The following is a 27,219-nucleotide window of genomic DNA, read 5'->3' on the forward strand; positions in this document are numbered from 1 at the left end:
AGTCCGAAGTAGACGAGACCCGTGTTTCAATTTCAGTGAAGAAAAAAATCTGCTTTACTTTTTACAGTTTTCATTGCGGAATAGGTAAAATGTAACCATATTATTATTATTATTATTTCACTTATTCAATATTTCTTGCATGCTAATGGTGTTGTTGAATTCTCGTCAGATTTATGTACGTATATGTAAAGGCCTAGCGTACTGGAAATTATAGGAGAAAGTTATTAAACTCGATTAATAGGTATAGATATCCTTTGTTCAGTTCAGCAGCAGGTCCAAAAACCTGTATCGCCGACTGTTTCTGCTGGTGTGTATTGACATCATTGCCGCAGGATTAACGTTTTCAAGATGTACGAGATTCTATATTTTCAGTGGCCGCACACTTCAATTTTAAATGGATCCAATTAATCTTCTTCTATTAAACTATTTCTAAAATTATTTATGGATTCTGTCTTGTGTTGCTCGAACATTTTTTGTCAACATTAAATTTCATAATATTTGCTGAACAGTTTAGGCGGGAGGAGCACGTACCCCTGTGTCCCCCGCTAAATCCATCAATGCTTTTTACACCTAGGAAAAACTTTAAGGGCAGAAATTGAAAAAAATAAGGTGCGAAAATGTTCGAAACACTCCATTTTCAAGAGACACGTGACGAGTTCGGACTCCGGTGTGGTAGTATCGCTGGCCACCCTTTATGATGCATGACGCAAGGAAGTAGCAGCTGACGATATTCCTTTCTAGAGGCACAAAACTTATCACTTATACTCTATCCCCGGAATCTGTGAAGTAAGACCGCACATAACGGCAGAGAAGGGGAGAAACCGAGTTGGCAGAGCAAAGCAGAACACGCTGCTGCGAAGGCTGGTAACCGCAGTTGCGTTCTCCCCTCCACGTAATCCGGTTCCCTCTCACGTGTTCATTGGTGGAGCCGTCTCGCGTCAGAGACTTGTTTTCGTTCACTTGCTCCTGAGATATAGCAACACGATGGGCGAGAATGAAACATGGGGATCACTTAATAACCTATTTCCTTCCCCATGCAGAAGCAAATAGGTAAAGTAGCCAGTAAAATTAATTTCTAAAACACGCAGAAACAGATTGAAACGTTCACACTGAAGCGGTGACTGGTGTGAATACTTTCATACCTTTTATCTGCCTCTTTTGAGTGAGCTCACTCAATCGAAAGCACGTTCAATTTCATTCGTTATACGAATCCTTAAATATACTGATCAAAAACTAACGATAAATTTAGAAAAACTAAATATGCTGACCAAGGCAGTAATTTATTTTATTAGAAACATAAACTAAACGTAACGTTTCAACCTTCTAGCAAGGCCTTCTTCAGACTCTGTATCAAGTACAAATGTACTGCCTTGGTCAGCATATTGAGTTTTTAATATCATGGAAACAAGGCTTAATGGTGTTATAAGTGTGATAAATTTAGTTCAGAATTAAAAGACGCTGTATATTTTCAAACAAATAGAATGTGCTAGCAAACACGTGTGGTACTTTGTACCTCATGTTACACAGACAAGTAACAGACAAGAAATTTTAAAATTTTAATACAACCTCTATTAGTGTTCCTCGGGGGTGGTTGGATTGTTGTTATCAGGAGTGGTTGGATTGTTATCATCAGGAGTGGGGAGAGCATTGTCTTGACTTCTCACTCCAGATCTGAAGGATATTAATGTTATTAGGGATTCGAAAGCTGTGATAATACTAGCAGTTTCTCCTTCACGCCTGAAAAAAAAACAACAAAAAAAACAACATTAAAAACTATTTACACATGGAAGATTCCTAACATATGATTAACCTACTGACTGGAAAAAAAATGTCAAAGTTCATGAACACATTAAAAAAAAAGTATGTAATAAATACAAGCAGGGTGGTCAATAAGTTAGGTTTTTTTTTAGTTTTTTTTTTTTTAAATCCACTTCATGCACAGGTAGATTAATCAGGACTGGACTCCATTGTTTACAAATCGATAGCGTTACATGGTCATTTTAAATTTATCTAAATAATAGAAATTACATTATACTCATGTTTGAAACGTGCTGAACGAGATACTCCCACATCTGAGATCGGGATTTGAACCTGGTACCTTCGGTGAGATTGCCAGTACATTGATTGATTGATTTGGTTTATTGAACTTCGCTTTTCTGCCACTTTTGACAAATCGCGAAGATAAAGATGAGTGATGATATAATGAAATTGATGAAGGGACACTCACAAAGGACACCCAAATTAAGGCCGAGGTTAGTTATGATAAGGTTAGCTAACTTTTGATCAAGTAATGTGGTGGAGTGGTTAGCATAGCGAATTGTCTTAGGTTAGAATATAGTGACATACGAATCATTATTCTTGTTCCTTTATGTTGTTAACTTCCTTTTTTTGGAAGTTAACAAAGATAAAATTAAATATATGCTTACAGGCCGAAACCAAGTGTTAGGTAATAATGAAAATCTAATTATTGATAACAACTCGTTTGAACCAGTTTCCAAATTCAAATACTTAGGAGTAATATTAACAAATGAAAATTATATTAAAGAGGAAATAAAAAGTAGGCTTAATTCAGGAAATGCATGTTACTTCTCTCTTCATAAACTTTGGTCTTCTCTTTTAATATATAAGAAACTAAAAGTTAAAATATACAAAACAGTAATTTTGCCTGTAGTATTATATGGATGTGAAACTTGGTCCCTTACATTGAAAGAGGAACATAAATTGAGAGTATTTGAAAATAAGATCCTTAGGAAAATCGTTGGACCTAAAAGGGATGAGGAGACAGGTGAGTGGAGAAGGTTACATAATTTAGAACTACATAATTTGTAGTCATGTCCAGATATTATTAGAATAATTAAATCAAGAAGACTTAGGTGGGCCGGCCATGTGCACGAATGGGAGAGGAAAGAGGAGTTTACAGGATTTTTGTTGGGAAACCTGATGGTAAGATATCTGTAGGAAGGCCGAGACGAAGATGGAGGGACAACGTTGAGATGGACCTAAGGGGAATCGGTAGGGATGGAAAAGAGTATATAGATCTTGCTCAAGATAGGGACAGATGTAAGACCTGTGTTGCTGCAGCCATGAACCTTCGGGTTTAAGAAGGCTAGAGAGTTAGTTAGTTGTTGCTTTATGTTTTTCATGAAATCATCATTTTACCTCCTCGCCACGATTTCATTTCTAACATTTAGCTTAATAGGAAGCATGAAGAAATCACTTAATGTGTGAGCTTAGTGTAATACAAATCATTACATTTGACATTTCCATACTATTTGACATAATGAAGTTGATCATCGATGGCGTAGTGTTAACGCTGTTCCGGGTTCGATCCTGCAGTGGAAACACAGTGGTTCGGAAGAGACATACTGTAGAACCAGTCCCAATTAACAAAATTTAAACAACATTTTGACATGGTGATATAATTTATTTTAAAGTTAGTTGTTGAATAAAGTAACTATTTTTTTACTGTATCTTTTAATCTCTCTCTCTCTCTCTCATACTATAAACATTTTTTAAAGTAACAATTATTTTTCCCAGTAGTTGTATTTCAATTACTTTTGCGAAGTAACTAAATTAACAATTTATTTTATGTTTAAGTATGGCTGCTCATTACTTATTATTTTGAAGTTTCTTCCATCTTTATTTTCATATTTAATAACATTTAGTTATGAGCTCATGAAAATTAATTGTATTTTTAGATGATCAAAAGTGAAAATATATCATCCTCCTTGTAACATGTTATAAGAGTTGTACCTTATAACTACGTAGAATAAAGCAATTGGTTTAAAGTCATTTGCTTACACATATACGCCGCCCACGCCAACGTGTGTGTGTGTGATATTTTAACAATATTAGAATTTTAATGAATCAACACTGATGTTTGTGTATCTGGTTGGGGTTAGTTTACGAATTTTCTTGCTTTACTTACTTGAACACATCTTCAGGATCGAATACAGCAACTTGTTCTTGAACAAACATAGGTTTAACGCCTTCAAGGTTTTTCATGTATTCCGTACGATGTTTCGGCAATGCAGGACCCCACTCAGGCGTCGGACGGATGCTGGATATTATTCTCTGCAATAAATACTTTCATATTTATATTTATGTGTGTGTATGAATAAGTGCTATTGACAAAGAAGGAACCTACTTTTATGATAAGCTACCTTAACTATTATAATTATTTATTATTATTATTTTAGAAATGAATATATTAATGTTTCAATTTAATTAAACAGTTTATATATGCGACATCAATTTTTAATCTTTAATTCCCTTCTATAGCTTTATGAGATCCCAAAACGTACACTTATTGAACATTAATATGAACAAAAATACGTTCTCGTGCTAATAACTTATTTATCCACTGCATCCATTCACCATCGGCTATATCTATTGGCGACCATGTATTCGAAAAATCTCTACACAATATTATTTTTTCATAGAGTACATATATGCTTCCTTTACTAAATGATGATCCGTTACATATAAAATGTTTGTAGCGATATTGATATTTTTGTGTTATTTACCAAAGGTAATTCCTCAACACACCTCAACCCAACCTAGTAGAATATATCCATCACAGTGTATTTTCAGCTTAAACAATTTTTTTATATGCTAGCAAGTTCAACCTTGATTCAAAATGTTCATGACTATGTTTAACTTAAATTTCGGTTCCATTGGATGATTTGACAGTATGTAAACAGTCTAGTATCGTTATAATAATCTGTATTACAATAACATTAACACAAAATGTTTTTAAAAAAAAGTATAGTTGCAACGATACGAATTACTAGTGGCGTAGGCATGCTATGGAAAGTTAATAAAGTAACTAAGTATAGCACAAGCTTCGTACCTGTTTAAAAGTTCCTTTTGATAGGCAGTAAACTCTGACAGCAACGACTGGTACTGGCAGCAGTATAAAAGCGACGAGACACCATCCCAGGTGAGCTGCCCACATTGGATATTCAATCTTATTGTAAGTTATGGTTGTGTAACTGGCGAGGAAAAACGCCAGAATAAACTGCAAGAGAGGTAAGACAAGGCAATGTGAGTCCAATACCTAAGACAAGTTTAGAAAACAAAATCTCTGAAATTAATATATTTGCTAAAAAAAGGATAGGATTTAATTGAACTTCCCGCCAGATGTTAACTGCTGGCGTCAACTGATGACGTGCGCGCTCCAGTCCAATGACAAGCGCAGAGGCTGTGCACGCTCTGTTCCTTGCCTGTCGTAATTGGCCTATTCTCTTGCGCGGGGAGTTCGAGAGCTACAGCGTGGCCGACATAGAATTTGGTCTCGATATGCTCAGGGGTGGAGGAAATATTTTCAGCCCGACTCTGCTTCGGTAGCCTTTTTTTGTTAACATTCTCTCTCTCTTATACCTTTTCTTTCATCCTTTCCCTTCACTTTCTCATTTTTTTCAGAGTTTCTTGATCTCTTTCCATCTATCTCCGCTTCTTCACCTTCTATCTCTTTCTTCCTCTGTTCTTTCATATATTTGTGCCGATCTCCGTGGCGGAGTGGTTAGCGCAGTGCGCTATGACGCCTGAGATCCAGGGTTATAATCTAGGCTTGGGCATAGGTGTGTTTGTGAGTGTTCAATTTCATCACATCAACACTCGTCCTCATCGTCACGATTAGCCAAAAGTGGTGAAAGAAAAATGACAAACTAATTTAATTCAATTAAATTTGATTCAATTATTTATCTATTTATTTTATCTAAAGTTTCAGGTATAATACTGAATGATCATTTTATGCTGAAACATTAACAGCAGGAAAACAACTATAACAAGAAAACAATAAAACATTTAAAATTACACATACATTGTTAACTCTTTCCTGAAACCATGCTCTGGCAAGAATATATCAACATTTGGAGGCAGGTTATTACATGAGCGAGAATTCTTTCAATTAGATTCGATTGCATTAAATGCAATTCAATGTGTTTTTTGTATCTCTGCACATACAGTTAAACTGGAAATTTGGGCAGTCTCAAATAATTTATTTAAGCGGATTATAAACGAAAAGGACCTAAGGAAACTGTCAGTTACTTTTACTAAGCTAGTGTCGCTGTATTTGCAATATAGTCGACGCGACGAAAGACAATTTCAGGTTTTTTCAACTACTCCAATTTAACCCTTCAGCATATATTTTCAATTCCTTACTTAGACCATTCTATGGTAATGTATAGGCGATGTGCCGTATGCTTTCCCCGGATTGCTTTATGCACAATCATTTCTAGATTTGCATCAATAGTTTTTAAGACAGCGGTGAGTTTAACAAGTTTCGTTTGAGGAAAGCGACTGGCCTTTTTCTTACCTGTCTTACTCTTAATTTTTAAACAAAAATAATCCGTTATATAATGGATGTTGTCAATGTTACATTGTTGTAATATAGCAACTTAACTGTGAAAAAAGCAGTCTATTTTATTTTTATTTTAGAATTTTTTTAAATTATGAATCCCAAATATCATCAGGTAATTCAAATTCATCATTGTTTTCACAAAGTCTCTTGATGTTTTCTGTTACATTAAATTTTAAAGATGGTGGCTTACTCCATTTGTGAAAAAGAAAACTCCACACTGGATCTATGTTACCATTTTCATTATTTAATTTATTCCAGTGTTCTTCTGCAATGAACGAGGCTTCCCAGACATTCAACTCTGTGTTTCCCGTTAATCTTTTTAAAACCCTTCTCTTTTTAATCAAATGCTTCTCTTCGATGATATGAGTTGACAAACCTGTTCTTGGGTTTAGATTTATAATGTCCAAATCATGTTCGTGCCATCTTATTGCCATTTTCCTTGCTGTTTGTCCCACATAATCTTTTGAACATGAACAACTTATATTATATATTCATGTGGTTTCCACATCTGGTAGCGAGTTTCTCATTTTGAATTCATTAAATGTACATTCCAAACTTCTTGGTGCTTTAAAAACAATTTTGAAATTAAAACTTTTAAAAATTTTTGCAATTTTATGTGAGAATCCCTTGTGGAATGGAATGCACACAAATTTCTTTTCAACAGATTTTTCATCTTTGTCTGTATTTCTCTTTTCCTTTAGTTTTCTTGCAACTTGTTTTTTGATTTGGTTTATTCTGTTAGTGTGAAAGCCATTTTCTTTTGCTATATTAAAGAGCCTTTCTTCTTCATTTTTGATATCCTCATTATCAGAACATAGTCTTTGTGCTCTCAGGAAAAAATTTAAAAATATGTTATCCATTGTTATACGCGAATGTTCTGATTTGGCATGGATGTATTTTTCCCCCGCTAATTTTTTTCTATGGACTGATGTTTGAATTGTTGAGTCAGTTGTCTTAATTTGCAGATCAAGGAAAGAAATTTCATTGTTATTCATGGGTTCGCAAGTGAATTTTATGCGACGATGTGATTCATTTAACGATTTAAATACGTCCATGATGGTGTTCTCACTTTTAGCAATAATTAGCACATCATCTACATATCTGATGTAGAGTTTGATATCCGCACCTATCGCATTAACAATTGGAGATTCTATGTAATGAAGGAAAATGCTGGAGATGATTCCGGATACTGGGTTTCCCATTGATAGACCATTATTTTGCTGATAGATTTTGCCATCAAATATAAAGTAATTGTAATTTGCACATACAGTAAACCATCGAACCATTTCCCATGATTCTACTGGGTTAACCTTCATCTCAATAAGCCATCTGTGTAATGCATCTGTGGCACCTTCTATTGGGACACTAGGATATAAATTTTTTTTTTCAAGTAATTGAAAGCAGTATCACGATACCAAGAGAAATGAAGAAAAAACTCATTGTCAAAAATTCAACCCTGCCGATTGCCTTTGGACTACCAAAAACTCACAAACCGGGAACTCCAATACGACCCATCATTGCAACTTTCACACATCCTGCATACAAACTATCCAAATATTTAGTTGAAAGACTTGCTATAATTAAACAGCAAACACCATTCAGTGTTAAAAATGCATATGAAGTCAAACAGAAACTAAAAAATATTGTTTGGAATAGTGAGTATCGTATTGCAAGTTTTGATGTTGAAAATTTATATCCTAGTGTCCCAATAGAAGGTGCCACAGATGCATTACACAGATGGCTTATTGAGATGAAGGTTAACCCAGTAGAATCATGGGAAATGGTTCGATGGTTTACTGTATGTGCAAATTACAATTACTTTATATTTGATGGCAAAATCTATCAGCAAAATAATGGTCTATCAATGGGAAACCCAGTATCCGGAATCATCTCCAGCATTTTCCTTCATTACATAGAATCTCCAATTGTTAATGCGATAGGTGCGGATATCAAACTCTACATCAGATATGTAGATGATGTGCTAATTATTGCTAAAAGTGAGAACACCATCATGGACGTATTTAAATCGTTAAATGAATCACATCGTCGCATAAAATTCACTTGCGAACCCATGAATAACAATGAAATTTCTTTCCTTGATCTGCAAATTAAGACAACTGACTCAACAATTCAAACATCAGTCCATAGAAAAAAATTAGCGGGGGAAAAATACATCCATGCCAAATCAGAACATTCGCGTATAACAATGGATAACATATTTTTAAATTTTTTCCTGAGAGCACAAAGACTATGTTCTGATAATGAGGATATCAAAAATGAAGAAGAAAGGCTCTTTAATATAGCAAAAGAAAATGGCTTTCACACTAACAGAATAAACCAAATCAAAAAACAAGTTGCAAGAAAACTAAAGGAAAAGAGAAATACAGACAAAGATGAAAAATCTGTTGAAAAGAAATTTGTGTGCATTCCATTCCACAAGGGATTCTCACATAAAATTGCAAAAATTTTTAAAAGTTTTAATTTCAAAATTGTTTTTAAAGCACCAAGAAGTTTGGAATGTACATTTAATGAATTCAAAATGAGAAACTCGCTACCAGATGTGGAAACCACATGAATATATAATATAAGTTGTTCATGTTCAAAAGATTATGTGGGACAAACAGCAAGGAAAATGGCAATAAGATGGCACGAACATGATTTGGACATTATAAATCTAAACCCAAGAACAGGTTTGTCAACTCATATCATCGAAGAGAAGCATTTGATTAAAAAGAGAAGGGTTTTAAAAATATTAACGGGAAACACAGAGTTGAATGTCTGGGAAGCCTCGTTCATTGCAGAAGAACACTGGAATAAATTAAATAATGAAAATGGTAACATAGATCCAGTGTGGAGTTTTCTTTTTCACAAATGGAGTAAGCCACCATCTTTAAAATTTAATGTAACAGAAAACATCAAGAGACTTTGTGAAAACAATGATGAATTTGAATTACCTGATGATATTTGGGATTCATAATTTAAAAAATTCTAAAATAAAAATAAAATAGACTGCTTTTTTCACAGTTAAGTTGCTATATTACAACAATGTAACATTGACAACATCCATTATATAACGGATTATTTTTGTTTAAAAATTACTAACCATTGTTATAACTGTATCTTTAGTCAAAATGAAAATAAATGTCTGATGAAAGGAGCGTGTGTTCTCCTGAAACGTCACAAAGAAAAAACTGTTTTCTTATGCTTGTAATAACTGTAAACTACAGGAAAATAATTATATCATGCAAGCAATGCGTACATACAAGAAAAACTTACTCTTAAATTCATTAGTTCGTTCGGGAATTATTCTTATGTTAATTGTCTATTTTTGCTAGTTTTAGATATTTGGAAAGGGGGGGGTGATAAACCCCCGTAATTCCGTCGATCCGGCCGTGTTCTATGAGGGAAGTTGCAAACACATCCGATACGGAAGTGCCACAGGGAGTGTATTTTCAATGGCGTATTTACAGTAAGTGTCTGCATATGAAGTACAATAATTCTCTGAATGTTAGGGACTATGTATTCATATGCAATGTTAATTAGATATTATCCAGGAGTTTTCTCAAACGTAGTGTTAGAATAAGTATAGAACATGGCTAAATATTCTAGGAAGTGAGGCCAGATTTGAACTAAGACGTTTATATTCTGTGACTTCGTTGATATGTTTTGTGAAGCAATGGTATGCACATTGTACACTTGTAACAAATGGTTATTATAAAAATTTTGTATCAAAAGGAGCAATTGAAATAATATAACAATATGGCATTGTTTGATTTATTCAAGGACATGTAGTTTAAATTGTACCTCCAACTGCAAAGATGATAGTAATTACTTAAATTATCCGTCACTATTTTCACTCTTTTTTATTCTACTTCAACTGTTTAAAAATATGGAATCCTGTTGATGTGAAACATATGTTATTCTCTGCTTATTGACGTTTTCATTTCAATTAATGACCATCACATTGTGGAAAACAGACTGAATCAAAATGATGATGGAAGATTCGCCCACTATTTTTTTTGTGGTTGACAATGGATACTGTTCAATTAACATTGCATGATAAGAAAAATGAAATGAGGAATGAAGCGTATGAAGGCAACGTAACAACTCACCAGAATGAGAATCGGTGTTATGTAACTCCAGCACCACTTCCACCATCTGGATATGGTACGACGGTGCATCATTTCCATGTCAGCCATAAACCTATTGACGCCTGCGGATGAAAGAAGAGTCCAAGTAGGAAATTGTCAGATGGCTATATCGATCTCAAATACTGGGGAACAAAATTTTTGTTGCATTGATATCTGTTCTAACATAATTTTGGTGTGTTGATTTCAAATCTGAAATTAGTTTTTCTCCGTAAGCTATAATTATATCTCAATTCAACATTTTATTTTTAATCTTGATATATCAGATTTTCAAAATGAAATTCAATATTATAAAGTTGGATGCCATTTTGGCGCAGATGTTCTTCACGTAGTCATAAACACTTGTATGTGCATCACAATATGCATTAAAGTTTGAAAATACAAGAATGGAATTAAAGTAATGTAATTAACTATTGTCGCCCTCCTAAAGAAAGCTCAACAGGTAACAGCATGAATAACTATGCAATGCAATCTAATACATGGCCACCTATACCATATCACTGTAGATTTTAAAATTCGGGTAGCAACAGTGAAATTATTTATAATGGCATGTTAATTATTCTGATTATTCATACACATGATACAGAAAACACTCAAATATGAAAAAAACACATATTAAGAAAAAAGCAATGGGAATTTCAGTAAGCAAACTCATACTATCGTATCATTCTTAAGAATGATGGGATCGAACCATCCACCCCCAATAGATTAAATGGAAAATATAGCTATTCATCATTCATCCTCGTTAATGATGAGACTACTTGTCCTCATGACAAGTGCGAAAGGTACAACTGAAATATAATACCTAGATATACTACTAGAAATGGCAAATAGTCACTCGTTTGATTTTGTGAACCTTTGAACTTGAATCATGCATGTTATGATTAGGATAATTACCTGTATACACTTAGAAGAACGATGATGATTATTAGGAAACGCAGAGTAAAAATAAACTAAGCTCTCTCTCTAGGCTTCTTACGTAGTTCTCCTAAGTCAGTCAGACTGCTCCTTCTGTCCTTTTCCAAGTTCTGTTGCCTGGTTCTAATCAAAACCAAAAGTCCCTTGCCAGTCTGTCCATCCTTCTCAACACCTCTCTTTGCAGACTTCCTATACGCTGATGAGTCAGTTTTTACCTTCCTACTCATGTAAGCTGCTTCTTGTTTACCTCACGTAAACCTTGCAGCCCCAATATATCAGGAAGTGGAAGTCTGCGTAACACACGACTGTGCATAGTTCCAATACCAGAGAGGACTGGACAGCTGGTGTAAACAAGTGAATGAACTTAGGTGAACTGAAGCTTAGAGAAAGTTAAAATAAAAATATCAAATAATGCTATGGATTGATACGCTATTATTAATTAAAATGCACCCATTTGAATTGATTTCAAAGTTTATAGTCGCGCTACTTTTCAATGATGAACATTTAAACAACACGTTAGACTTCTATTGTTTTAAAATGATCCACTGTATTAACAACACATGACTTACCGTATACTCTGGCTATCACAAAAACTCTGAATAGCGACAAAAGAACTACAGGGAAAGACGCAGTGTACCAATCAAGGAAATTTAAGACGTATGCACCACCCTGAAATAATCAAAATATTTTATGTAACTATCAATATGTACAAACATTTATAAGTTTCTTCCTTCATTTCAAACCGTATTGTACCTTAATCCGGAAGTAACATTAGTAAATTCATTGTTAATTTTAATTTAAACTCAATCAGTAATTGTACTGAATTGATATTGAACAGCAAACTCATGTACTTTTCATGTAAACTAATCCTTTAATTTCATGTGCATTAAGAAAAATGTTAAAAGATGTCCTATGAACAAATGAATGTAAGATAATTTTATTTTCATAGATCACACATATATTGTAACAATAATAACAAAACTATGTATCTCACTTTTCCATATTATTATTATTATTGGTATCTCCGATGGCGTAGTGGTAACGTCGTCGCCTTGTAATCAAGGGATCCCAGGTTCGATACTCGGCGGAGGCACATAGTGGTTCGGATCCCAATCTAAACTGTAGGCTCAGTCCCGATTAAACTTACTACGCACAAAGTGGACTTAAACACGAACTCAATTAATTATTATTATTATTATTAACTGTTGGCTAGCTGATACGAGGGTTCACTCAGACTTTCATCAATGAATTGCTGCTAGTGATGTTGGTCACTTTATTTCCATTATGGCCGAGACTGGGATTGTGCAAAGCCCTACATTTGCACCAATGACGTGTATGGCATGGTTTAATGCACCTTGTCTTTTCTTGTCTACGTGACACCTCAGTTTAATAGACTAATTTCGAAATAATATAGCAACAGTTATACATTGGTACACCATCGTGAGTAAATGGAGAGCTACGAATGAGTAGCGTAACCCTGTCATGGAAAACGTACAACAATGACTGGGGTTCGTCGTGCTTACCACACGCCAGCCTGTAGCTGGTTGGATGATGCCCCATCTCTGGTGGGAGTGAGGGCGGTAGTCGGTAGCTAGGCCTTGGCCCTCACGGGCTCGTGTTAGTCATACATGGTGGTTGTTATACAGGGGTTGTTCTAGTTTTTTCTAGTAAGAAAGCACCGGATGCGAGACAAGATAGCTAAATATAGCAGTGACAATTTAAAAAAATAAATACCCAAGCACTACCTACTGCAACAAACACCACACAAGCACAAGAGCACGTGCAGACTGAAATGAAGTACACTGACTAAAATAAGTACAAAAATATTTTGGTACGTGCCATGCGTTAAATAGTTAATGAATAAAATATAAACCACTATTTAAGTTATTATTTCTTACCTGCATGACACAGGGAATGCCAAGAATAAAAAGCAACAAACAGCCAAGGAATGTAACAAATGACTTGTATGGAAGCAGAATGCGGACTTCGTCTGTTATGCAAGAGATAATGGCATCAAACAAAGCAAACTGTTCGGAAGAAATAAAATATAGAATAACGTATGACACACCCACCCACACACACACACACACACATACATATCCAATATAATTCTATATGTGTAGTCATCGGCAATAAAAATGGGACACCTATATTTTGATAATACTCGCTTCCCGCAAGGTGTTATGTGTGTTGCCTAAATCTACGGCGGTGGTAGAAGTCGCCATTGAAAATTTGCTATTAAAATCTACTTATCACCTTAGAGTTAGGCCATACACATAACGCCTTGCAAGGTTGTGAGTATTTCAGGATCTAGGTGTCAAAATTTTATTGCCGGTGACTGTACACATAAGAAATGTGTGTATGTGTGTGATTGATGGATTTATATGGTGTTTTAAGTTCACTTTATCCACAATAAGGATGATCGGGACTGGATCTACAGTTTAGAGGGGGATCCGAACCACTATGTGCCTCCAACGGGAATCGAACCCGGGACCCTTTGATTACAAGGAGACGACGCTACCACTGCTTCATCGGGGAGGCCAACAAATGTACACACAGTACACATCTATATATATTGATTGCCTCCCCGATGGCATAGTGGTAGCGTCGTCGCCTTGTAATGAAGGGGTCCCGGGTTCGATACCCGGTGGAGGCGCATAGTATTTCGGATACCACTTTAAAAAGTAGGTCCAGTCCCGATTAGCCTTACTGTGCACGAAGTGGACTTAAAAGCCAACAATTGAAACCATATTTTTTGATGGATTTAGTTTATTGTACTTCGCTTTTCTGCTACATTTGACCAATTGCGAAGATGGGGATGAGTGATGATATGATGAAGTTGTTGAAGGGACACTGTCAAAGAATACCCATCCCCAGGACGGGATTCGAACCCGGCAATAGAAGGGATGATTCCGTTTTATTTGAAATGTTTAATGAAGCAGAGCTTCACATAAAGAAAACCGTAGAAATCTAACCAACAATATTTCTTTTTTTTCTGTAGATGAGACGATTGGGACAACAATTCGAACGTCAATCAACAAAATGAATTTAACAGCAGACAATGTGATTTTCAATTTCATCAAAAGAGGGCAAAGATTATATTTGATCAATTGATATTCGGCATGCCCCTTTGGTCACCACAATACCAGTACTGAATTTATTGTTAAAGCCCCAGCCCCTTTTCTCCTCTATGATTTTCCGTTATATATTATACCAATAGAATTGTGAATTCGTAAGTAAGGCAATTGTTACGTTTTTCTTACCTGCGAATCTATTCCAACTATAATGACCATTGTGAAGAAGAGCACAGCCCATATGCAAGGGTAGGGCAGCACAGCTACAGCAAGGGGGTATACGACAAATACCAACCCTGGACCTGCGGAAAACGAATAGTATTATTATCGTCGTTATTAATTATTACGTAAGCACAGAACAATATTTTCTTAGCAAGCCCTAATTTTGTCTTGTGGAAATATAACAAATAATCATTTGAGTTGGAATCAGAGGAACATTCACAGAACATAATTTATTGAAATTATTCCTGATTTTTGTATCAAGCATTGTTGCTAGTCAAAACCTATTGTTTTCTAAGTTCCTAGTTCCATTATATGGAACTGTTGATATCTACTACATTTTGTATGGAGCCTAATACATTGAGTCGGCATTTCAAGGTCCGAACATGGTTTTTCATTGTGATTGTCCTTTCGTCTGTTTTATATAATCATCATTTATCTTCATCGTCGAGATTAGCTAACAGGCAGAAGTCGACCTTGTGGCGTACTTGAACGTCAGGGACCCGGGTTCGAATCCCTGCATGTGCAAGGGTACCCCTTCATCAATTTCATATCATCACGCATTCTCATATTCGCGATTAGCCGAAAGTGGCAGAAAAGCAAAGTAAAATAAACCAAATCAATCAAACAATCAATCTAATCAGGCAGAAAAGTCACGTAAATCAAGAAAATATCAATATAAAATACACAGTTAAATTCTAGATGTAATATACATATCAGGCAGCATATAATTTTACGTCCCATATTTTCTATCAAGGGTTCATTTCATTAGAACTTCTATTTTAAACTACAATCAATAAACTATATATCATTGCATTAACAAAGGTCCTAGATTCTAATCTAGTGGTGGTTTATTTATTTATCCAGTCATGTTTTTAGACTGTTGCAATGTACTGGCTACGTTTCATATACGTAAGTCCAATGTAACTATATTTGTTTTGTTGTACGTCACTTTTCTGCCACTTTTGTCTAATCGCGACGATGAAGAGGCATGGATTATGAGATTCTGAGTTTTAAGTCCACTTTCTGTTCATATAGGCAAATCGGTGCTGGATCTAAAGTTTAAAGTGGGATACAAACTACTGTGTGCCTCCACCGTATAAAGAACCTGGAGTCCCTTGATTACAATGCGACGACATGCCATCGAAGAAGCCCGAGAATGTTTGGTGATTAAATAAAGAAATGGATCACATACACACCTTGACAGAAGACAGAACACAAATTCCACAGAGGATCATACTGACTCGCCAGGGGTGTATGTCTCAAGATAAGCTCACCCACCCACCTCTGCAATGCATCTTCATGGGCCACCATTTGTAAGTTTTTACCTGCCGTAACGACCTCGTCCACAGGTTCCCCGATGTGATCAGCCATGAATCCGATGACACTGAAAACTGCGAAGCCAGCAAACAGAGAAGTGGCGCCATTCAGGATGGGAACCAATATGGAGTCCCTGTAGCAGTTGTCGTGGAACTGGTTGTAGCTGGACATCGTCAAAATAGCTCCCCATCCTGTGCCGGTCGAGTAGAAAATTTGAGTAGCTGCTTGCCCCCACACCTGGAACAAAACTTAAATATAAACAGGGTTGGCAACATTCTTTCTTTAAAAAACAAACAAATAAAACAGTTTTTCAAAATACATTTCAAATATTTTAAACAGTGCTTTAATAATGAACAAAAAAACGTTTGAAACATAATGTCAAGTAGACCTATTGTCTAAGAATAATGGTTGGTACGGAATCTGTTGATCGTCCAAGGAAGAACAGGGTTACTAGCCTACTTATAATGTAAACACTTGATTACTTCTTAAAATACTTATTTATATTGCTTATAGTTATAAATTTCGAGAAGGTTCGACTATTCCACAATTGTCAGGTTCCACTCTATTCCCGTAGTGTCTACACTGTTTTCCGAAATATCACATTTTATTGTCAATGTAATAAAATACATTCTTCATCAAATCTGTACAATTCTGATATCTGAATTATCTGGATATTCGGATATCAAAATTATCCGGACATTTGGATATCAGGATTTTCCGTTGCATTCAAAATGGATATCGGATAATTTGAAAACTGGATATCCGTTATCCGGATATTGTGGCCATCCCTAGTCCAAATCACTTTCTTAAGAATTTATTTTCAAAAACTCTTTATTTATGTTCTCTTTTAGTGAAAGGAACCACTTACGTATATGTCTATAATTTCCCATATGTAACGGAGTGCAATACATAACATTATTTATGTACATTATTTACTTCACTGGGCATTATTTATTTCACTGGTAACGCTATTGGCTGGTAATCAAAGGATCCTGGTTACAATCACCTGTGGAGTCACACTATAAACTTAGGCCTAGTCCAGATCAACCTATCTGTGCCCAAAATAAACTTAAAAAACAATGAAAAAAAAATATTTTCTTCACCATCACTTGGTTTCATACATACCCTGACTGATAGCAATTTCTCCCACTGGGGCGTCAAGTAGTAATGGATACCATCTTTCGCACCTTTGAGGCTAACAGTTCTAACCACCAAAATGAACATCATCACATAAGGGTATATTGCAGTAAAATATGCAATCTAGAAAAGATTAGAACTACAATCAATGTGTAAATCATTTAAAAAATCATAATTCTTGTGACGATTGAAGATGGCTAAATGTTTGAAGAGGCGAGGCCTCCTTTGTGACTTGTTGTTGGTACGAAATGTGAAGAAAAGATATACGTATTGTATACGTGGAACGAATGTTTATTTAAAAAATGAAAACAGTGAATTACAGGAATGATATATATATATATATATATATATATATATATATAATTAATTTACGCCTTAAGCCTTTTTTGTGTGAATGTGATTATTGTACTCAAATACATAGTCATAGCAAGAGATAATCAAGAATAATAAATAACATCACATCAAACTTGAATAATAACGTAAACTTATAATTTATTATCTGTAGAATGAAACAATATAATTGATTCGCCACAAAAGTGACGAAAATTACATATTATGAGAAAAATTAGTTTCTTACCTCATTAAACAAAACTAAATCCTAAATCCCAGAATCCAAACAATGAAGCAGAGTGAAATTTTGAGCTTGAACTTCGTGACAACGTACCCATTTAACATTGATGAATATATTTGTTTTATTTTACTTCGCTTTTCTGCCACTTTTGGTTAATCGCGAAGATGGGAATGAGTGATGATAGAATGAAATTGATGAAGGGACAATTACAAAGATCACCCATGCCCAGGCCGGGATTCAAATCCGGGAGCCCTGGCGTCAATCAAACCATTTAACAATCTGCCATGTTCTCTCCTACCAGTAATAAATCAAAGTTTCTAATAAATATTCTACACTATACAACAATCTTGCAATAACAAATAATATAAATTTTAATTACTTACAAACTAAAGAAAATTATTATTCCAAATAAAAAAAACAACAAAAAACAAAAGGGCTACTTTAAGGTTGTTACAAGAACATGTCAAATATTGCTTTTAGCGTGTGCAGTACCGGATATACGTATAAACAGCAAAATCCTACGTGCGGGTTGGGGGGATAAGCAAGCCATGCCATGTATACATATATAATACATTGTTCGTAAATATGTGTATGTAAAACAATAAACGTAGTAATTTGTTAAGAACCGCAGAGAGACCACCTAAATATCCCAAGGTGAAAGGATTTATTATATGTTGGCTAACATGGAATGGTATTTTGGCTTGTAACGTCTGTTTAGTACTCAATACCACAAACTAAACATAAATTTATTTCTAACCACTAATTGTTCTTCCCTAGCTCTGTGGTGTGGGGCTACTAGTTGAGAATGTACGTACAGTCACGGGGACATTTCTTTGTTGTGACGATCCCATTGACTTTCAATGGGACTATGTCCGTGAGTGTACATAGAAGTTAAGCCGTGTAACGGGTCTTACTAGAAGTCCAGCACGGAGGAGCAAGGATCGAAATGCCAGATATTACAATTTACTTTAGGGGCGCATCACACCTCGGCATTCCCAACCGAAGGCATGTTGAACTCATAGCAAAAGCAGAACAGAACAATTACAGAAACATTATGGAAAATATACTGGTCCATCATTCCCAACTGAATTGTTGTTTCTTCAAAGGTAACTAACTTATCAAAGCTTAATCTGTATATATATTTTTTAAAACTTCTGTATGAGAAGTACAGTACAATTCTGCCTTACTATCTCACTGTAGCTTCTTAGCTATCTTAGCTCATTACCCCTTAAACTCCCAGTGGGGTCCAATTGACCCCATGACTAACTTTGGAAGTTGACCGTTCATATTGATTTATCACGAATTACATGTTAGGCCGTTACTTTTCTTATTTTTGATTGTTCTTTTTATTACGTAAGTGTTAGTTTGTTTCCTTAATATTTTCTTTCAAAAATGTATGGTGTAGCATCTTTTACCAATGGACCCCCATGATTTTAGTGTTTTTACCCTTTCATTTCTTGGTTGTTCAACAGATAGCGCTATGGTTTTGCTACTGTTGTATGCTATACAATTCATTTTGTTATTAATTATTCTATTTCTCTTCTACCTAGAATAAAATTCCAGTTATATAATGATTTTTAAGTCATGGCGTCTAATGGACTCCACTGGTATTTTACGTCAGTATTTTGATCCGGGAATATAAGGGTTTAATAACAAACTATGTTTTATTGATTCTGGTTTTCTCTTAACGTTTGCATGCTTGATATTCTTCCTTAAACCCTTAAATTCCCGGAACAAAATTATTACTACCTAGAAGAAAATTCCAGTTATATAATGATTTCTAAGTCATGGGGTCCAATGGTCCCCAGTGGTATTTTACGTCAGTATTTTGATCCGGAAATTTAAGGGTTACATATGTATGTATGTGTATACATACATACATACGTGCATACATTCATACATACAGATACAAGTATGTGCATTTTTTGTCAAATACACACGCTCATATATCGAGGTAGGTAAATAGAGGGGGCCTTTTGTAATACTTTGTGGGGGACAAAATTTCTAGATCCGGCACTGAGCGTCTTATGTAGATTACTTTACTAGATATGCAATACATATTAATCATGTTAAACAGCTTTGCACCACTTCCCAGTGTGTGTGAGCATTTTTCACTAAGTGTACAGTTGTACACTATGTAACGCTATTCCTCGCTCGCAAAGGAACATGAATCAGATTGTTTGCTATTCGTTATTCATTTGTTTTCTTTTTTCGGAGAAGAAAATACGTCACCAGGTCATGTGACTATGGAAAGGGAAGGAAGGCTCTCGCGTGGCGTGTGGAGCCCTCTCTCTTACTCTGGCAGCGGTTGGGTTCACATACCGCAGTTCTACCTTGAACTGGTGGAATCGGTCTGTGGAAGTCATCATCTGTGTACTGGTAGTATAATTAATATATTTAAGTTTAATCTAAGATCCATATTACTTGGTTTAGTTAATTAGTTTCATTTGAGCACTATTTTTTTTATGTTATGTTTAATTCTACCATTACACAGATGGTCCTATCCGAGTTGACCGATATCCACTCATCATGTTCATTTGTATTCAATTAGATTTATAACTTCCCTATTCAAAATTACTGATTAATAATATATTTTCCACTCAAGAATAATACAGAACATTGAACCAACCTTAATACGTAATGGGAAACACAATCTGATTCCGGTACATTTATTTTGCCCTATATGAATTTTGGTTATATTTGTAAGTTGAATGATTAATGTCAATCGGACATCTCGTATATATGTTATACTAAATTTGTTGTTGAATAATTTCTATTGTTAAAGTTACTAATGTTATATACGACAAATTTCAAGTCTTAGTTTCCTCAATAAACTATTAAATATACTATTTACTTTTCGTTCTTCCCACATAGGTCTCAGATTCTGCTAAATATTTTAATAAGTAAGGGTAGTCAAATTGTCAGCCCATAGTATATATAATTGTAGAGGACTAGTGGTATAATCTAATTTATATGGGAAAATACTTGGCTGGTGACAACTAACAAGCATAAATCCTACACATATGTAAGAAAACAAATTTTCAAACAAAGGAATATAAATAAATCTTACCTTACCAGATGATTTGACTCCTTTAAATAATATTAAATACGTCATAAGCCAAACTACGGCCAACGAGGTTAACAACCCGGGCCTTATTTCGCCAAGGTGGTCTATTCCGGAGGATATCTTCAGCACGCGCAGACTGTAAGAAATATAGAGAGTTTTCTATGTAATACACATTTCTTCTGCTTGTGCAGGAGAACATTCTCAAACAAACTCCTGGGCTTGTTTTATTTCCCAATTATTATAGTTTAAATTTGTAACACAATATATTTAAGTCAACGATTTACTTTGCTCATAATGAAAGTAACTTGTTACAGTTCCAAAAGTTGGCTTTGTAATGTAATCAATGATTTTACAGAAAACTTACGAATATGATCCATAAAAACACAAACCAATATCATTTATACGTCACTAGTACCTATTTAATATGTGCTATGTAAATGTTTATTAGGATCCTGGTACGATTTGATGGGATACCTGATGGTAAGGGACCCGTTGGAAGGCTAAGACGAAGACGGAATGACAATATTGAGATGGACACGAAGGAAATTGGTAAGAAAAGGTAAGCCGTGGACTGACCTTTCCCAGGATAGGGATTGGTGGAAAATATATGTTCCTAGAGCAATAAGAAGCCGGGTTTAGGGATATCAGAAACACGTCTATAAACATTTTTGATATATCTGGAGACACTCGAAACAAAAAATATTGGAAGCTGAACCCTTTGATTTTTTGATAGCGCCGATATTGGATTATATTCTCCCCATGCAAAATTCAGTAAGGGTTCTAAAACCACGTTTCATAGTTTTTCTCTTCAATTTGCATTTACAGTATGTAATGGCACCACGCTTCTTCTGCACGTAAGATAATCTAACTAAGATTTCAACGATCGGAACAATACCGTTAACACCAAATAAGATTAATTAAGATCGAAACAATGACTTAATAGTAATAATAAAATTATATGGCCACATCTACTGTAACTTGAAGTTGATTATTGATAAATGGACTGCAAAAGCCTGAGGGTTGTGAAACACCGTGAAGCAAAACTGCACAGTTTCTTCACGTCTTCTGCTTAATATAGATGTATTATATGTATTGTTGGTACTATGTGTTAACTTTATTTTTTGTTCAAGGAAGATTGTTTAAAACTCCACAAAATTTATCGAAACTTTGAAGTCTTTCAAATCCATAATTTGTAAAATTGTTTCAAGTGTACAAAACTACCAGTGGTTAATGAAGAATTCACACCGAAGCGACAAGCGATAGGGTGGATTCACACGTAAGAGACAAACAAATGACTCTGGCCTCTTCAATCTATAATGAAGCATTCACTGCACATTCGCGGACAACTGAGCAAGGCGACATAACGAGAAAACAGCACAGTGCAAACGAAACGACATGTGCAGCTTGTTGTGTTGCTTCGGTCTGAAAGCTATTTAATATTCGCTTCTTACTTCCAATACTCCTGGCTGCTGGTGTGGTATGTCTCGTTCTCTCCATGGCCCCTCAGCTGGTCTGGCTCCAAGCAGTATTTTGTGTTCCATGAATTGTCGCATGTGGTCCAAGGCAAAGGTTGTCGAAATGAATAGTACAAGTAGTGAAGAGCCCAAGCTACAATAACGTTGTAGTAAATACAGCACATTGTTCCCATAAGCAACGTTGCATATCCGATACCTGCAAGAGCCAAATAATAACATGAATAACTTATCGTCTATTGAGAATGTAAATGTTCTATCTCCAAATTGTTAACAAATCGAGATATTTTGGTTGCGGACTATTTAGGATGCAATTGTTTCATCTCTGATATCGTCTGATGTCTACATGCAATGATAATTGAATGTATTTTTAGTTTATCTACAAAATTTGCCAGCAGTCAGAGAATGCAAACTCCAACAGCCAATGAAACTTTACGACAATTTCCCTTATCCAACCAAATCGCACCATATGATAATAAAGCAAACCACTTGCATTCTACACGGTGGAGGCACATCTCACTTTAAACTGTAGGTCCAGTCCCAATTAGGGTAGGGTATCTGTGCATAAAAGTGGACTTAAACATAACATAAACTTGCATTCTAACCGCAGCTAATTGTGGGAGCTCTTTAGAAGTAGTAGTGCTCCTGGAATGGTGGACGTCTGTTCTTACTTTTGCTTTTAACATACAAAAATTGTGAATAATAGTGGAATCAAAGTAGTTTATCGATTGATTTTTTTCTATTTTACTTTACTACCAAATGACAAAGTTATAATGAAATTGTTTCGTCTCCATTACGGAACAATTACCAAATCTCATTTCTAAAATGCAGTGTTATATCTGGTAGATAGAAAACTTGCACTCTCAAATCAAACAAAAATTGGGCAAAAACATTTACATTCTACATGTATAATTTACATTTATTATATTGCAGTCGATTGATTACGTATTTTTGTCAAGAAGTGAATGAACTAACAGTTTTTCTCATGGAATTCGGTGTAGAATAAACAGAATATTAGTTGTTGGTATCGGTGATATCTATACAAATCATAGACACAAAAATTCACATGCGTCAATCAACAATGCAAACACGTCACGATATCTTACCTTTGAACAATGGCGAAATTCTCCAAACTGTTAACGATCCCAAGCATGAAAACTGACCAAGGTTCGCTTCCAACATGAAAAGCGGCATTCCACACAAGAATAGAAATATTGAATATGGAACAAGAAAGGCTCCTCCCCCATTCTGGTAGCACAAGAAAGGAAATCTGCAGAAATAAGAAACATTTCATGACAAGAGGCATGTTCTGAAAGATGCCTAGTCTTATTTTATTAGAGATTGAGGTATTTCAAGACTTTTATATCTTACGGATAATTAATAATAACACTAATCACTTGCTTCGTGTCAACTTTGGCGATGGTCGTGTCATATCCTGAGGTTTTTCCATATACTTGGCCACCCCGTTCTCCGGATTTTAATCCATGTGAGTTCTGGCTGTGAGGATTCCTGAAAGACTGTTTCTATCAGGACTCTGCCAGCAGAACGCGGCATGTCGCTACCATTCTACAGGAAACACTTCGTGTGACCATTTATGACGTTGTCTTACGGCGTAAGTAATATGTAAGTATATGCAAATGCAACTTTAGCATACATATTCACTTTTTGTATGGCTTAACTGTATCACCCAGATAATCCCCCCTCGCCATTCAGACACTCCACTATTTTTTTTCTGGCATCACCACTGCTCGTTAGAAATATGACACATGAACCCATTAAATGGACAATGAAACATGAGCTAACCATAAGTGGTTTCTACAGCCTGGAACAGATTAGTGGTGGAAAAATGAAACAGAAGTTATTTGAATGCAAAAATACCTCCAAATATTACCGAGACCGATACAGTAACCGAGAAGCGAGAAGAAAAAATCTAGCTTCCCAACCCAGTTCCCCCGTCGTGTGGTGAGGTCCTCATCGTCCTCCGGTTCATCCGGATCCTTCTTCTCTTCCTCTGGACATTTCTTCAGTTCCACTGGACCTTTCTTCTCTTCCACAGTACCTTTCTTCTGTGTCTGTTCAAAAGAATCAAAGGTTATGTAGAAATGAAGTTAGGAGGTCATGTTACTATAAAATTTCAGTTTCTCTTAACGATTTACAGGGATACAACTATTTTTCTTTTCCAAACAGGAACCCATGAGAGCTAATGCAGATGTTGTTCAATGTCTGCATCAACAACTCTTGTTGGCCATTTTGTGTAGATAGAACCACTAAACCGTTGGCATATACTAATACACAGTGGTGGCGATTGGGTTCCAAAACTGGGGGGCAACGTGCCAAAACTGGGGAGGCAAAGACAGTATATTTCCCTTTGTATATAAGATTTAGCATAGTGCGGGGGCAAAAGTGGCGAAAAGTGTGGGGGGGGGGGCAACTGCCCCACTCGTTGCCCATAATCACTGCCACTGCTAATACAATATAAATGTAAACTTTTTATTTCATTAATTAAACAAGTAAGGTTTGCTTTTTTCCTTTGCAGTTGCCTGCAAAGAAAATTGTAGGCATATTGCCTATCGTATTTACCCTCATATTTATTTCATTTCACACAAGGAGCATCCATTATACACACAATATAATTTATCTAATCTATCTATATACATACATTTGATTTTGATTTAGTTTTTATTTTACTTCGCGTTTTGTGCCTCTTGGCTAATTTGCGAAGATGGGGATGAGTGATGAAATGATGAAAAATTGATGAATGGACATTCACAAACAACCAAGCCCGACCGGGATTCGAACCCGGGACCCTTGGCTATATACATACATACACACATTATATTACAGTTACACTTTTTCTATTTTAAAAAGTAACTTCGTTACAATTACTGCTACTTCAAAAGTAGCTGCAAGCTACTTTTACAATTGTTTTCTGCTGGAAATGTTCTTGCAAACAAATTACACACAAATCAATGAGCTGTGTGTAAATACAGTGAGCTGACGATACCCTGTATTTTTAGCAGTTTTGTGTTACGGGTGTAAATCTTGGTTCTTTTTTTAAAATTAAATTTCCAATATTGAGAATAGAGTTCTCTTCTGAAACTGCTCTGAATGAGTTTGAAAGAGTTGAATGGAAAATTGCACTACAAAATAATGCCTCTATAAATATTCTCCGATATCAATAAAATTATTTAGGAAGATCTATTTATCTTGGTAAGAAATGTAGGAAGTATACCTAGGGAAGCTAAACTACTTTAATGAAATTTAACTAAAATTAATGTTATATCAATCATAACAAAGAAAGCTTTCAACAGAGTGCATAAGTAATTTTACAACTCACATACATTTCAATATGCAGACAACAGCACACAATGTGATAAGCTAAGGTAAACATGTGCATATAGTACCGTGCCATGAAGGCATATTGTGTTAAGCAAATGTGTAAATGAAAATCAGTGTTTAATATGCAAAACTTGGGTTTCTTTTGTACGTCAATGTAAATGTGGGCTAATAATGCTAGAGAATAGACTTATTATAGAAAATATGGTTTTGGACTGTAAGCTAAGACAATACATACATGCCTTCTTCTTACTGAATTTACGTGATAAGTGCAAAACTTGAAACTCCTATAGCATTGATATTAACTTTCTATACATTCATACTTAAACATAGGACATTATAGTTGGGATTAGAGGTTACATATTGGCTACATCAAACTTTCTGTTATTTCCCTCCAAGTCACAAAGTGCCTGTGTGCACAGTACTTACGAAACAGGTCTGTACAAACACTAAATTAAGAATGGTGTCAAATGACACAAAATTTTATCTTGTAGTGGTTAAAAATGTCTCTAAAAATTCCCAACTAAATACCTTGTATTTAAAAAACAAACAAAAAAACATACATTTCCTGAAATAAAGATTACCCGTCAAAGTCCTACTACTATGTAAGTGAAGGAAATGTACATGAACTGTAGGCCTGTGTTGATATAAAGCCTTGCGAATCAGTACGTGTAAAAATTATATTAATCTAACAGATATATGTTTTGCAATATATACATACAGTTTGTTTGTAACCTTTTGACACAGTACTTGCACTTTTCGGCAACTGCTTTTGTGATTTTACCGTAGGCGATTCAGGATTTGTTTTATCCATGTATATCCTCAGGTACACAGTTCTTTACAAAAACAAAACGATTCAATGAGTAACAGATATTAGGATGCGTCGTCTCAGCCACGAAAAGCAATTACGGACACTAGCGCAGCCAGACGGTTGGAAGAAAATGCAAAATCGACGGAGCAGAATAGTTTGGTGTTTGACGTTCCAAATGGCATAACAAAAGACTGTAACACCGTTGTGTGGCAAATTAATCGCAAAACTATAATACTCAATATTTCTTTACATCACCGACGATTTTACATCAATTAAATAGAACTTTCCTGAAGACAGAATTGCTGAACAAGAAACCTGTAGGTAGGTTAAATGGACAATAACTTTGAATTTGGTCAAGTTTTCGGTGTTGCAAATTCGATAGCTATTTTGGTGTATGAGTTTTGGTTTTCTTAGAATGTAAATATACGAAATGTTAGTCAATTACATGAAAATATAATAAGATTTAGTGACCTAGGTTAGAACGAATGTTCTAAGGTGCTTAGAACCGCAAAGAAATAGTTTGAATTTACTGACACATACAAATTATCATACCCAAAAATCCTACCTCCTCAAATGAGATCACAAATACGTCACTGAGATCCCCCCTAAAGCAAAGAGCTTAATTCATACAGTGCATATGAATAAAGCCATGCGGGTTGAGTTAATGACAAATAACAACGCATTTTAATATACAGGGTGTATCAGAAGTCCCTTACCACCCCTTGTAAAATCCGCAGTGATGTATTTTCATGGAATTTGATATGGGCGATACAAAATAGTCT

General features: G+C 35.2%; 1 protein-coding gene across 5 annotated transcripts; it reads right to left on the bottom strand.

Annotated features, from left to right (window-relative positions):
- Positions 1–1,460: 1,460 nt before the first annotated feature.
- LOC145982853 (sodium- and chloride-dependent glycine transporter 1-like) lies at positions 1,461–26,477 on the bottom strand. 5 transcript variants are annotated; one of them, XM_083116215.1, is made up of 14 exons: positions 26,348–26,477; positions 24,169–24,362; positions 23,397–23,560; positions 22,270–22,489; positions 20,822–20,954; positions 17,169–17,303; positions 16,052–16,280; positions 14,694–14,806; positions 13,329–13,457; positions 12,000–12,099; positions 10,477–10,577; positions 4,853–5,020; positions 3,929–4,074; positions 1,461–1,737 (listed from the first exon to the last, which is right to left on the bottom strand). In XM_083116215.1, the coding sequence occupies exons 1-14, from the start codon at positions 26,438–26,440 to the stop codon at positions 1,572–1,574; spliced, it is 2,091 nt and encodes a 696-aa protein (XP_082972341.1). In that variant the 5' UTR covers positions 26,441–26,477; the 3' UTR covers positions 1,461–1,571. The 5 variants fall into 5 exon arrangements, with proteins under 5 accessions (XP_082972341.1, XP_082972342.1, XP_082972345.1 ...); XM_083116216.1 differs by having other exon boundaries at positions 26,411–26,476; XM_083116219.1 differs by lacking the exon at positions 26,348–26,477 and adding an exon at positions 26,190–26,246 and having other exon boundaries at positions 24,182–24,362.
- Between the last annotated feature and the right edge of the window lie 742 nt (positions 26,478–27,219).

Source organism: Lepisma saccharinum, unplaced genomic scaffold, assembly GCF_977018435.1.
Source record: "Lepisma saccharinum unplaced genomic scaffold, izLepSacc3.1 HAP1_SCAFFOLD_457, whole genome shotgun sequence".
In the NCBI taxonomy this organism is placed as follows: Eukaryota; Metazoa; Arthropoda; class Insecta; order Zygentoma; family Lepismatidae; genus Lepisma; species Lepisma saccharinum.

Excerpts from the sequence above, each read along its gene's own strand:
- LOC145982853 (XM_083116215.1), bottom strand. The coding sequence starts at position 26,440 with ATGGATAAAACAAATCCTGAATCGCCTACGGTAAAATCACAAAAGCAG. Across the intron at positions 22,490-23,396 it reads AATTTCGCCATTGTTCAAAG|GTATCGGATATGCAACGTTG; the intron begins GTAAGATATCGT and ends TGGCTCTTGCAG. Across the intron at positions 20,955-22,269 it reads AGCAGCCAGGAGTATTGGAA|TCTGCGCGTGCTGAAGATAT; the intron begins GTAAGAAGCGAA and ends TATTTCTTACAG.